The sequence below is a fragment of the Cervus elaphus genome, chromosome 5, assembly GCF_910594005.1.
Source record: "Cervus elaphus chromosome 5, mCerEla1.1, whole genome shotgun sequence".
Lineage (NCBI taxonomy): Eukaryota > Metazoa > Chordata > Mammalia > Artiodactyla > Cervidae > Cervus > Cervus elaphus.
In genome coordinates, this window is record NC_057819.1 from 86,175,398 (window position 1) to 86,188,160 (window position 12,763).

General features: G+C 56.1%; 1 protein-coding gene across 3 annotated transcripts; it reads left to right on the forward strand.

Annotated features, from left to right (window-relative positions):
- The first annotated feature begins 664 nt into the window (after nucleotides 1-664).
- Nucleotides 665-7,020, forward strand: LHX1 (LIM homeobox 1). 3 transcript variants are annotated; one of them, XM_043902938.1, is made up of 6 exons: nucleotides 667-1,208; nucleotides 1,613-2,237; nucleotides 4,104-4,330; nucleotides 4,428-4,705; nucleotides 6,034-6,199; nucleotides 6,582-7,020. In XM_043902938.1, exons 2-6 carry the CDS (start codon nucleotides 2,068-2,070, stop codon nucleotides 6,959-6,961), a joined length of 1,221 nt encoding a protein of 406 aa, XP_043758873.1. In that variant the 5' UTR covers nucleotides 667-1,208; nucleotides 1,613-2,067; the 3' UTR covers nucleotides 6,962-7,020. The 3 variants fall into 3 exon arrangements, with proteins under 3 accessions (XP_043758872.1, XP_043758873.1, XP_043758875.1); XM_043902940.1 differs by having other exon boundaries at nucleotides 667-1,112; XM_043902937.1 differs by having other exon boundaries at nucleotides 665-2,237.
- Nucleotides 7,021-12,763: the final 5,743 nt, after the last annotated feature.

The following is a 12,763-nucleotide window of genomic DNA, read 5'->3' on the forward strand; positions in this document are numbered from 1 at the left end:
CGGTCTTCCCCGCCCCCACCAGGGAAACCGCCGGAATCAACTTTCCAAGACGGCGCTGCGGGAAACAGACACCCAGATCTCCCAGAGCCCCGGAACCTGTGGACTTTGGATGGATTGGGGGAGGGGGGCACAGAAGGAGCGACCGGAGGAGATTTTGCTGCCAAACGCCCTCCCCTCTACGCCCCCAAAGACACGCGCGTTGCCCGGGGCAAACTTCTAGGCCAAGAAAGCAAGGGTGGCGGGCGGGAGGGACCCAGCACCCGCTGAATTGCAAAGCCAAACAGTGCACCTGGGCCGCCGAGGCTCCCGAAGCCAGCTGCACCCCAACCTCCAACAAGGCTCGATCTTGGGTACCACCCACCCTCAGGGCAGAAATCTGCCCTCCGCCTGCACCCACTCACGCGCGCTCTCAGTCTCTCCTACCGCAAGCGACACGGTACCGGAGCAGGAGGGGACCCGGGCACTTCGCTGCCCGCCGCCCGCACCGCGCGGGGCCGCAGTGGCCGCCGCCACTGATCCTCGAAACGCGGTCTCCCGGCACTCTCCCCAGCCGGGAGATGCAGGATGGTTTACAGAGGGACCGCGAGCCGCTGATTGGTCGCAGGCCGCCGTGACGTCGGCGGGCGCTGCATTAAGGCAAGGGGGCTTCCAGAGCCCAGCCAACAGCCGGGAGCAGTGACCGAGCCGCCGGAGCCAGGGAGAGACGCGCCGGGGCGGCGGACTGGGCCAGAAGACCAGGGGCAGAGGGACGCCTGTTCGGGGACAGCCGGCGACAGCGGCGGCCCAGCCCGAGCTGTTCCAGCCGCGCACAACTGTAGCCGCTGCACCAGGACGTTTTTGTTTTGGGGGTTTTTTTTAAAGCTCTTCAAGCTACTCCCCCTCCCCCCGACTCCTCCCGCTGCAAAAGGAAAAAAAAAAGAGGAAGGAAAGAGGCTAGAAAGGAAACACAGATTTGCTACCCCAAAGAAAAACAGAGGGGGAAAGGAAAAGAGAAAAGTCCAGAGACTGTGGGGTTTGCACGGAGGCAGCCGGAGCGTGGGCCGAGCGATGTGGGGCTGCGCGCCCAGGCGGCCGCGAGTTGCGACTGGAGCCACGATGCACGGCCAGGCGCGGTGAGGAGCCGGACGGCACCCCCTCTCCGAAGGAGTCCAGGCGCGGGGAGGGCCGTCCCGCGGAGACGGAGGCCGCCCGGCAGGCCACCGGCCGAGGTGACGGGGCTGGGGCGGTGGGGAGCGCGCGCGCTCACCTGGTTGCGTCTGCGCGGAGTTGTCCGTCTCCACTCTCGGTGGACAAGAGAACTCTTCAAAAGGGGGGAAACCTAAGCAACAACAACAATCGACAACAAGATCTTCCTCCCGTCCTCCCCTCCTCCCTCCCTCCCCGCCGCGGCCAGCCCCTTCTCCCTCCTCCCCCAGGCCCACCGCGGGCGCCCAGCGCGTCCCAACCCGCTGAGTGATGCCGGCAGTTTAGGATCCGAAGCTTCTCTATTCGCTTGGTTCTTTTCTTTATCGAAAGAGGAGGGGAAATTCCGGTGGCGGGCAACCCGGCACACACACACACACCCCCCGCCCTCCTACCCCGACAAGAGCAGATGCACTTTGCCTTCTGACAGCTCTACCTCAAGCCCGAGAGAACTCAGCGGCGCTTTCCCCGCAACCCCGGCCAGCCGCGTCGTCCTTCTCCGACTCCGGTGTGTTTATTTCCGTTCCCGTCGCCGTTCTCGGTGACCTTCACTCCTTCGCGGGCTCTGGGCTTGAAGAGTCGCTTAGCTCGCCCGCCTGAGACTCTTTCCCTCTCCCCGCGAGCTGCGGCGGCGCTACTGTGTCCCGGAGGCCCCGGGACTGCCCGGCTGCACACTTCTCCGAGGCGGCGACCCCCGCCCCACGCCCCCATCAACCTTCCTCCCTGTCTTTGATTTTCCGGTGCGGGTTTCGGTTTGCCCCGCCACGTGTGTCTCCCCTTTTGTGGAGGGGCTGGGGAGTTCCTGCCGGTCGTCTTCGTGAGTCATCCCCTCGGCTCTATCTTGCGATTCTCTTCTCCGGGCCTCACCCGACCAAACCAAAGACCATGGTGCACTGTGCCGGCTGCAAAAGGCCCATCCTGGACCGCTTCCTCTTGAACGTGCTGGACAGGGCCTGGCACGTCAAGTGCGTCCAGTGCTGTGAATGTAAATGCAACCTGACCGAGAAGTGCTTCTCCCGGGAAGGCAAGCTCTACTGCAAAAACGACTTCTTCCGGTGAGTACTTCTCTTGCGCGCCGCCTGGGCCGCTCCTTCCCCGCGGGCCCTTCCCAGCCGGCTTCAGATTAGAGGTCAGCGTGGCCCCTGCGACCCGCGTTGGGAGCTGCCTTTGGAGAGGGGCAGCCAAGTCCCCGGGGAAGGGGGGTGGGGGTGGGGTCTCCTGCCTCTTGGCCAGCTGGCGCGCGCCAAGGATGCAGCCTGCTTTCGCCCTGGAAATTGTGGGTCCGGGCTTGGCTGCACGTGCCTGGGAAGAAAGAGTCTGAACTCGCCTCGGAGCAAGAAGCCCCTCCTGGCTTCGAAGAAGGTAGCTCAGCCTCAGAAGGTGTAACCCAGGGTCCTACCTTTCCCCTGGCAGATCTGTCCAGCAACTGCATTCTCCCTGCCTCCCCACTTGACTCGTCCTCCAGATTGAGCTTAGAAGCCCGGGCTAAGCTGCGTCCCACTACCTTTCCCGTCCCTGAGAAGTCTTGGCGGGAACCGCCGAGCCTTTGGCATGGCGCGTCCAGTAGCCTGCGGTGGCAGCGGATGGGAAGAGCTAGGGCCTGGGGCCTATCTTGCATGGCCCGGGGTCTGCCTGACACCCGATGGGCCGACCTGGCCGCACTACTTGCACTGGTAGTCTGTGAAGTGCCAGAGGCTGCAGCCTGCAAGACGACCTTCCCCGGCTGCCCGCGTGGCCAGCATGTTCGGCCTCCACGCAACGCCGACCTCGGCAGTGAGGCGCGGGCTCTGCTCGGAGCTCTTCTGGGCTCTGGCCGCCACTGCCCGCCACCTCCTTGCGGAAACCTGGGGGAAAGCGGAGACCGGGCTCGTTGGAGACGGAGAAGTCTCCCGACAACCCTGCTTCGTTTAGCATTTTAACTCACCATCCTGCCACCAAGTCCACACAACACACAAATCAACAGAACTGGAGCAAATTTGAATTGATATTCCCTTAGGTGGGTCTGAAATCTCTCAGCTTCCTTGGCTGACTTAGTCTTTGCTTTCCTCTGAGTTTGTGGTGACAGATCCAACTGGGGGACAGAGTAGGGGTTCGAAGCCGCCCAGGTGGCTTTGCCCAGAGGCCCAGGACGCGCTGTCCCGGTGCATCCCGGATGTGCGGCCCTCATGGCCGCAAACCACGGAGCAAAGCGTGGTCCGCTGGTATTGCCGAGAGGAAGCGCAGCCTGGGCCTCTGGGCCTTGGCCCGCGGTGCCCGTCCTCTGGCTACTGGCGAGAGCCGAGCGGGGCAACGGCGAGCACTGCAGGCTGCCAGTGGGCCCCAGAAGCCTGGCTCCCGCGAAGCGCATCCTGTTACCTAGAGCCGCGACGCGGTCTAGCTTGCACCGACCAGCCGGGTTTGGGCTGGAACGCGGCAGCGCCCGGTCTGTGGCCGTCCAGGCTCTCCGCGCTGTTTGTTTACCCGCGATGGGACGGGCCCTTGCCAGCCCCCAGCCTGTACGCGGGTTCTTTTTCGATGAGAGAGGCAATGCATAGAAAGCGGCGGTGCTTGGGCCGAGTTAGGATGGAGATCTAATTTGGTTTTCTGAATCTAATCGGAAAATAGGTGCCTGCCTGCCTCCCTGGGCGCTTTTTCCCTCTGGGACAACACGGGGCAGGAGGCTAGGGGTGGCGGCGGCTTAAGCTCCTTGCTCTCTCCTTGTAACCATGTGTATCTCCTCCCTGACTTTTCGCTGGTGCCCGCGCTCTCTCCTCCTGCATTCTGGCCTGCTTAATCGGCATTCTGCCTCTCTTCCTTTTTGGCTCTTTCTCTCTCTTTCTCACCACCCCCCCAACTATTCTTCCTCTACTGTCTCTATCGTCCTTCTCCTGCCCTTTGGCTTCCCTCGGCCCTCTCCCACCCGACCGCCCCCCGCCCCGCAGGTGTTTCGGTACCAAGTGCGCTGGCTGCGCGCAGGGCATCTCCCCTAGCGACCTGGTGCGAAGAGCGCGGAGCAAAGTGTTCCACCTGAACTGCTTCACCTGCATGATGTGTAACAAGCAGCTATCCACCGGCGAGGAGCTCTACATCATCGATGAGAACAAGTTTGTCTGCAAAGAGGATTACCTAAGCAACAGCAGCGTCGCCAAAGAGAACAGCCTCCACTCGGGTGAGGCCCTGATGCCTGGCTCCTTCCGGGCGCGTGGGTCTTGGGGGAGGAAGGGCCGCCACTGGCTGCTGCTCACCTGTCCCTTCCCTCTCCCCAGCCACCACGGGCAGTGACCCCAGTTTGTCCCCGGACTCCCAAGACCCGTCGCAGGACGACGCCAAGGACTCGGAGAGCGCCAACGTGTCGGACAAGGAAGGGGGCAGCAATGAGAACGACGACCAGAACCTGGGGGCCAAGCGGAGAGGGCCTCGCACCACCATCAAGGCCAAGCAGCTGGAGACGCTGAAGGCCGCCTTCGCCGCCACACCCAAGCCCACGCGCCACATCCGCGAGCAGCTGGCTCAGGAGACCGGCCTCAACATGCGTGTCATCCAGGTCAGGGCCCGAGCATGCCACTTAGTTCCCTCGAGGTGCAACCTGCAGGTTGAGCCGGGGGTGGGGAGCAGTTTTGAGGAGCAGAGTCCCTGGAGGCTGGCAGAGAGGAGGGGAGAGGCCCAGACACAGCCCTACCCGGCTCCGACTTTGAAGTCGCACCAGATGCCGCCTCCTCTTTCCGGTCCAACGCAGGTGATAGTGGTAACATGGGAGAGAGATGGGGGAGCGGGGGGCATGGGGCGGGAGGAGGGGGCACCGTCAGGACGCGGCGATGAGAGTACCGACCTATTTTTCTGCCCTACCACCCCTATCCGGGAGGAGCCGAGCGGTCGCTGTGCATCCCGGGATTAATCCGTGGTCTCAATCCGTGGTCTCCCTCGGTGTCCCCGCCCCCAAATTTGTGGGTCTCTGGCTCCAGTTAAACCAGCCCCCCCCCCCCCCCCCCGCCAGCACACCTCCCCTCCAAAGACAGGTGGGCCGTCCAGGTTTGAAGGGAAGGTGGTCGGGGCGGGAGTCAGCTCTGCCGCGGCCCTTCCTGAGTCGCCTGGGGATCGGAGGCGTCCATCCAGGCAGCTGCGCCGGTGCGCGCTGTGAGGTTTTGAACCTGCGTGTGGTTCGGCCCGAGTCCCGAGCCCAAGGTTAGGTGTCCGGTGCCTGGCGGCTCTGCGAGGACATGGGGAGATGTGCCTAGGAGGTTTGTGCAGTAGGTGCACCATGCAGGCTGCTGTTCCGCGGAGACGCTCTGCTTCCGAGAGGCTGTGCGCTCTTGTGCGCAGGTGAAGGGGAGGTTGCTTGGCCATGTCTCTAACAGTGAGAGGCTGTGGACGAGTATGTTTGGGACTGGGAGATCGTGCGTGGGTGCGGAAAGGAGGCTGTGGGTTTTGGTGTCACTGTCTTCGGGAGACTTGAGTGTCGAAACAGGAGGCTGTTTGGATCTCTGTCACTATCATGAGGGGTGGGAGTGCGGGTGCTGCCAGGGTCCGTGAAAGGGAAGCCGTGTGTCTGACACTCTTGGGGAGGTGAAGCGCCTCCGCGCATACAAGCTGTACCTGTTTCGCTACGATTGTTAGAAACAACTCCAACTGTCTCCTGTTGGGCAGGGCGGCTTGCCCAGGTACCCCTGCCGGGAATCCTGTCCACCCTTGGCTCAAGGGCCACCCCGCGCGGTTCTACTCGAAGACCACCCCCCCCCCCCCCATATACAAGACACAAAGCAAATACAGCTGGGAATCCGGGAGGTGGAAGGGTGAGGGGCCAGGAGCGGCCGCACACCCGAAAAGTCGGTGGTAGGGTCTCCGGGGCCTCACCCCAAGGCGTCCGTGCTTCAGGTCTGGTTCCAGAACCGACGCTCCAAGGAACGGAGAATGAAGCAGCTGAGCGCGCTGGGCGCCCGGCGCCACGCCTTCTTCCGCAGTCCGCGCCGGATGCGGCCGCTCGTGGACCGTTTGGAGCCGGGCGAGCTCCTTCCCAACGGGCCCTTCTCCTTCTACGGAGGTGGGTGCGCGGCCCGGGGGCAGGGCGCGGGCAGGCCGGGTTTCGTTTCGTTGGAAGCGGGCGGCAGCGCGGAGGCGCTTCTGGCTTTCTGCAGGAGAAGCGGAGAGGGCGGGAGAGAGGGGTGGAGGCTGGGGAGGAAATAAGGGGAGGCAGTGAGACCGGATCGCATTCCCGGTCCTGAATGAGGCCGGTGGGCAGGGAGGGAGCAGCTCCCGCGTTTGCACCCGGGCCGCCTCCGTGCGCCCGGCCGGGCACGGGAGCCCGGCGAATGGAGAGCCCCGGCGTTGCCCTCCCCAGGCCCGCTAGCGCGCCTTCCCGCCCGGTCACCCCCGCCTCACCCGGGACCCCGCCCTGACGTCCCCTCTCCCCGCCGCCACCGCAGATTACCAGAGCGACTACTACGGGCCCGGAGGCAACTACGACTTCTTTCCGCAAGGCCCCCCGTCCTCGCAGGCTCAGACGCCGGTGGACCTGCCCTTCGTACCGTCGTCCGGGCCTTCCGGGACACCCCTGGGTGGCCTGGAGCACCCGCTGCCTGGCCACCACCCGTCGAGTGAGGCGCAGCGGTTCACCGACATCCTGGCGCATCCTCCCGGGGACTCACCCAGCCCCGAGCCCAGCCTGCCCGGTCCTCTCCACTCCATGTCGGCCGAGGTCTTCGGGCCCAGCCCACCCTTCTCGTCGCTGTCGGTCAACGGCGGGGCGAGCTATGGGAACCACCTGTCTCACCCCCCAGAAATGAACGAGGCGGCCGTGTGGTAGCGGAGTCGCGGACGGCCCGCGGAGCTCGCGGCTGTACAGAAATGAACCTTCTATTTAAGAAAAACAGGAAAAAAAAAAAAAAAACAAAAAAAAATCACACACAAAACAGAAAAGCAAGTCATCCCCCGCCCCTCCTGCCTCCAGCCTCGGGGACCATTTTCCGTCTGGGGAGACCGGATGGGAACGGGGGACGCGAAATAGGATCCGGATCCGCCTGGAGGTAGGACCGGGATCCGAGCGCTGGCTGGCAAGGTGCAGAACTCGGGCACCCGCGGGGAATCCAGACCTCTCCCCACCTCCCACTGGACCCGGATCCTGGGACCGACGCTTCCGGAGTGAGCTTGGGGTCGGTGGGCCGCGGAAAGACAGCCGCGGGGGCGGCCAGCCAGGGAGGTGACGCCCGGAGCCGCGGGGAGGGAGGCTGCGCCCGAAGCCAGTTGAGCTGGGCGAAGTGGCCGGGGGGCGCTCCGGGCCGGCCACGAGACATCTCAGGCTCTGAGACATCTATTAGAGTTGTCTCAGAGTTCAGCAACAGCGACCACAAACTCTTAGAGCTTCAGAAACGCCGACCTGCTGTGCATCAGGTGGGACTATATATATATATTTTTTGTCTATCTGGGATTTTTGTTTTTTTTTGTTTTTGCCAAAATTGCAAAATTCTAAATGTAAAGCCCTCAGTATCAACTCTTCTACCTTCACAAAGCTCTACACACACAGATACATGCAGACACACTCGATAGGATGGTCTCCAGCCAGACCTCTTAGTAATATGACTTGAACATCAGCTGTACAAGAGAAGTATTCTACCTTTACAAACACACACACAAAATTTAAGAAAAAAAGACTATTGAACTAAAAACAGTCAACTGTTTACGTATAATGTTAAATTCAGGAGTTCAGTGTTTTACTAATATATTCTGTTTTGAAACCTCTTGTTCAAAACAAAATGTTCTGAGCAATCAACCAAAATTGTTCATTTTCTTTTCCTGTAGATGTTCTGATTTGCAGGGCTCACAGCTCACTGTGCTGGTATGTAAAAAGGTGTTGTTTACACAAGGCAAAGAGAAAACATGATATTCAGACACTTGCCAAATAGAGTAATTATAGCACAAATACTGTAAAGGTGCCTGGCACCACAACCTGAGAAAGTGTTAAAAAAAAGTGTTACAAGGTTTAAAAAAAAAAACATCTTTGCTAATTTTTAGTCCTGTTGAACATTCATGGAATTGTTAATATGACTTATATAGACCCACACAGGTTTTATTTTTGTGTCTTTAAAATAAAAGTCCAGAATATTTAAATTTTATGGTCAAATATGCAGTCAACAGCTGCTACTTTTTTTCTTTATAAATTAAATTTCTCATATGTCTTTTATTGTTCTGATAAACCTAAGCTTGTGTGACCTCCAGTGCATATTAGACCATTCACTGTATGAAAGGAAACATGTTGAATAAATTTGTGAGTTTTTAATAAAAATAGAAAATCTGATGTTTAGATAATCGGTGTGTTATTTTATGTTTTGACAACTAGAATTGATCTGTGATGGGGAGTGGAATGATCCCTCAGAAACCAGGAGAGAGAGAGACAGGACCAGGGCAGGGTTTTTACCTTGACTGTGGTTGAACCCCCTCGCTAATGCCAGCCAAGCTTTTCTCTGTGCCTTCCTTCTGTTATTAACTACAGATTTGCATTCTGTGAATTTTAATGGATACAGTTGAAGATATGTCTGTTGATAAGTTAATACAGAATTGGAAATAGAAATCAAATCCATGGCTAAAAATGAGTGGTCTCAGTCTGTGATTAAGCGTGAGACCCCATGCACTCTCTCCTTTTCCCCTCTAAACAGGCAAAACCTGACTTGTGAATGTCAGTTACCTGTAAATAGGTGGTTAGAGGTGGTACTTTTCTGTTTCATTTCCCATAGATAATCCTGCTTTCTAATTTGGTGGTTTGAAAGATAACATAAAACGAAGGTACAGCACAGCTAGAAATGAAATACTTTAATCCCTTTCACAGAACTGATATGAAACAGTTGTTTTATAGTATTTGTTTCATTTGAAGTTCCCCAGAAGGAAAACTGTTTTGCTTGGCACAAGATACATATTACTTTCTCTGAAAGATGAGCAAAAAAAACCAATACAGAAATCAAATTTCAACGGAGAGTTGCCAATAGGTTCTGAAAAGTAGTTCAACCTCTTCCAAGCCTTCATTAAACATGGAAGGAATTTAAATATTTTATCTGCTGTGAAATACGTGTGTGTGTTTTACTATCAGACACTACTTAGAGTTCCAGAATTTCTTTTCCATTATCACCTAGATTTCAGTCTGGATTCTTTAGTTCCTTATTAAAAAGAAAAAGAAACAAAGGTTTTACTTGAAATGGTGTGCAATTTCCAGTGTTTTCATATTTTGTTAAGACACAACCAAGTGTATCTTTCTTGCTAAGAAGGCTTTAAAATAAGCCATATTTCACTGCATCCACATGACAGCTTATCCAAGGAGGAGGACTATCGGGGTGGAATCTGACAGTGTTCTTTCAGAAATCCAAATTTATGAAATACTAGGAAGACTTTTGAAACTCCTAGCCTCTGCATGCAGCACATTCCTTTATCTACTTTGTATGCAATCACTGGATCGCCTTGTTTTTGCCCTTTTAGCATTTATATACATTAAATCATAGCCAACTTATTCATTATAGCCAGCCTCCTTTAAAGACATTCATTTAACTGAACGTATGCTCATTGGGAAGCTGCATTTTCCTATCAAGCCTGCTGAATTATTTAGCAGTTTCATTGTGGAATCCGGTACTTGATAAGAAGCATTTTAGAGTTGGTGCTCTGGGTGGACGCAATTCTTCTCTCTATGACTCCGTGAATCCCAGCAGCAGCTTAGTCTTCCCACTGGGTGCTGTATCCAGAACCCTAAAGGAGACCCTGGACAGGTGGCAAAGTTTAGCAGTCAAATTTGGAGCCGCGTGAGAGGGGGAGGTCTAGGAATGTCAAGGATTGTTCTCATGCCCATCAGAGCTGTGCCCCCCACCTCTGGCTCTGAGGTGCAGAGGAGCCCAGCACCATCCCCAGCGTGTTAGGATGCCTTAAAGGCAGGAGGGTAGTGCCGGGAGGTCCCCTTCCGCCCTGAGAGCTGAGAGCGCAGTCTCTTCTTCCTGGGCTTGGCAGCCTGGTTTCTCCCCGCGGCCATCTTAGAGCTGCCACCTCTGGCCACCTGTCCTCAGGGTTCCAGCCTGCCCTGGGCGAGGGAGGCAAAGCTCACCCACCTCTCTTTTCCAGAATGGAGGCAAGTGGGAACTGCTTTGGGATGAGATGAGGCAGGGGAGGAATATTGGACAGGCACTGGCAGGGGCCTGGGGCCCTTGAGAGTATCTGAGAAGAGAGAAGGGTAAGCACCTGGTTTCCCTAAACTCTTGAGCTCCTGGAAGAGATATCTGATTGGGACAATGGGGTAGGGGTGGTATCCAATGTCACCCTTGCCTATCGTCTGCTTTTCCTACACCTGTCTGCCACTTTGCCGCTCTGAGGCAGTAGGCAGAGGAGCCGTGAACTGGGAGATCCTTTGACCTTCTCCAGACAGGATTGTTCTTTTGGGAGCACGCTCTCATTCCCTTGCCCGTCCTCATCTCTTTTGCTCACATCACTAGGGTTTACATTTACTAGCCAGGGTTTACATTTCTTCTAAGAGGTAGAGTCTTTAAAAATAGCCCCTCCCATAGTCCATCTTCCATCTCCCCTCCCACCCCTGTCAGGAAACCCCTCCTCCCTTCTCAGGAAACCAGAATCAAGTCAGGAGGGCCCCCCCTGAGCGAGACTTTTAGAAGGTTGCTGCCTTGTGCATCTCCATCTCTCAGCGGCATCTCAAGTCTTAGGACTTCTTTCCTCCACTCCTGGAGGACTTCTTTCCTCCACTCCCTATCCTCAGGATGGGGGTAGGATGGCAGGGGAAACATTTTGGGGGCCCTGAGGTATGTGAACAGGAGTAGGGTGGTCTTGATTTCTTCCTCAAAAGGCTTCCCAAGTCAGTGGGCACCTGGCCAGGAACCAAAGAGTGGGAGAGCAGACGTTTTCTGCCCAGAATTATCCAGCAGTGTCCTGTTTGCATGACAGCTTAGACGTGGTCTCTGCCTTGATTCACCTCCTCCCTCCTCCCTTTCTCTCCCTCACCTTTTTTTTTTTTTTCTTAACCCCAAGACCAAGTTTCTGAGCTTTATCAGTGTCCCAAATAGGAAGGGAAGAGGACTGGGGGAAATAATTTCCTAAATGTGGGGTGAGGGGAAACATTTTTGTCCTTCAAAGCCCAGGGCGATGGCTGGCCCAGCCCACTGAGTATGCTTTTGCTCTGGAGGCCCCAGATGCAGGCGCCAGACTGCAATTAAAGGGGATATGTTATTTGTGTTTTTGCTTTAAAGCTGTTTTCTAGACTGAATTCTATTGCAGGTGATAAAAAGCAGTTCTCCTTGCCTCAGTGCCTTGCCTAGGGTGCTCCCATCCTAGGCTGGAGTTCCTTCCCTTCAGAGTCTGTGAATGTCTACCCTGAGGGCTGTCCTTCTTAGGAAGCAGCGGACATGGGACAAGTGGCCTTTTATTGTTCTTGACGCTGGTGGCATATGAAGACCAGGGAAGTCAAGGACCCACACTTCCCTTGGGTTACATGGGAGACACTGGAGAATTGGGGGCTCCCCAAGCTGTTCAGCTGTGGGATCCAAATGGCCCGGGCTGCTTCTAGGAAGGGCAGGAGGCCACCCCTAACCCTGTTTTCTGGATCCATTTGAGGCAGTTTCTATTTAGGAGCTTCAAGGTCTTTACAGGTAACCTCAAACAGACACTATAAGGAGAGACCACTTTGTTCTTCCCTGATGATCCCTTTTTCCAGCTTCTGTTTACATGTTTGTTTGCCCTCCTCCGCTGATCACCACCAGGGGAGAATCTAACTTACTATCTTTGTATCTCATTTAGCAGTGCCTGCCACATAGCGGGCAGTCAGGGAATGCATGATGAAGGAAAGTGCATATAAACGGACTGTATTTTTCTATGTACCTGGGTGCAGTTAAATTGATCCTATTGGGTCTTTATATTTTGAGTCCATCTCTGCCCCTCTAACTGTTGATTTGAGTTTTTCCCCACTTGTGCACCAGTTTCAAGTGTATGCCCTCATCTTTGAATAGCAAGGTTATCAATCCTGATGGGTATGCAGTAGAGTAATCCTCACGCCGCCCCCTTTTCCCTGCACAGACAAGGCTACTTGGAAAAGTTATAGAATTGATCTTTATTTATGCACAGCCATAGCACTTTCTGTAATAATTATTCCTATTAATAAAGATGCCAGCAGTCCACCGCACACTTAACACCTGCCCATCCCTTACGTAGGATTTCCAAATCAGGACTACCGCTGGGCCAGAAGCGTGTGCCGAGCCCCAGACTCCTCCAAATTGTGAAATGCCAAACCTGCTCTGGATCCCAGTCTGTGCTTGCCCTAAAGTACACGTGAGGCTCGAGACGCTTACCCTTTACTCCTCCTGTTTTCCAAATGAGTCACCGCAGGTCATGGCTACACTACACTTTATTCCCAAGTAAATCTCGGACAAATCTCGAGGCATACTTTACGCAAGAGGACGCGAGCCGCGCTTCACAGAGTCTCGGCTCTGGGCCAGCGGCAGCCACGTGCCCTTGCGCGCTCCCGCGCGGCCCAACCCCTCCCCTCCCCCCGCCCCTCGGCGCAGGCGCACACGCACACGCGTCAGCCTTCCGGGCGCGTGCGCCTCCGTCCTAGCAACGCCCGTAGTGACGCAAG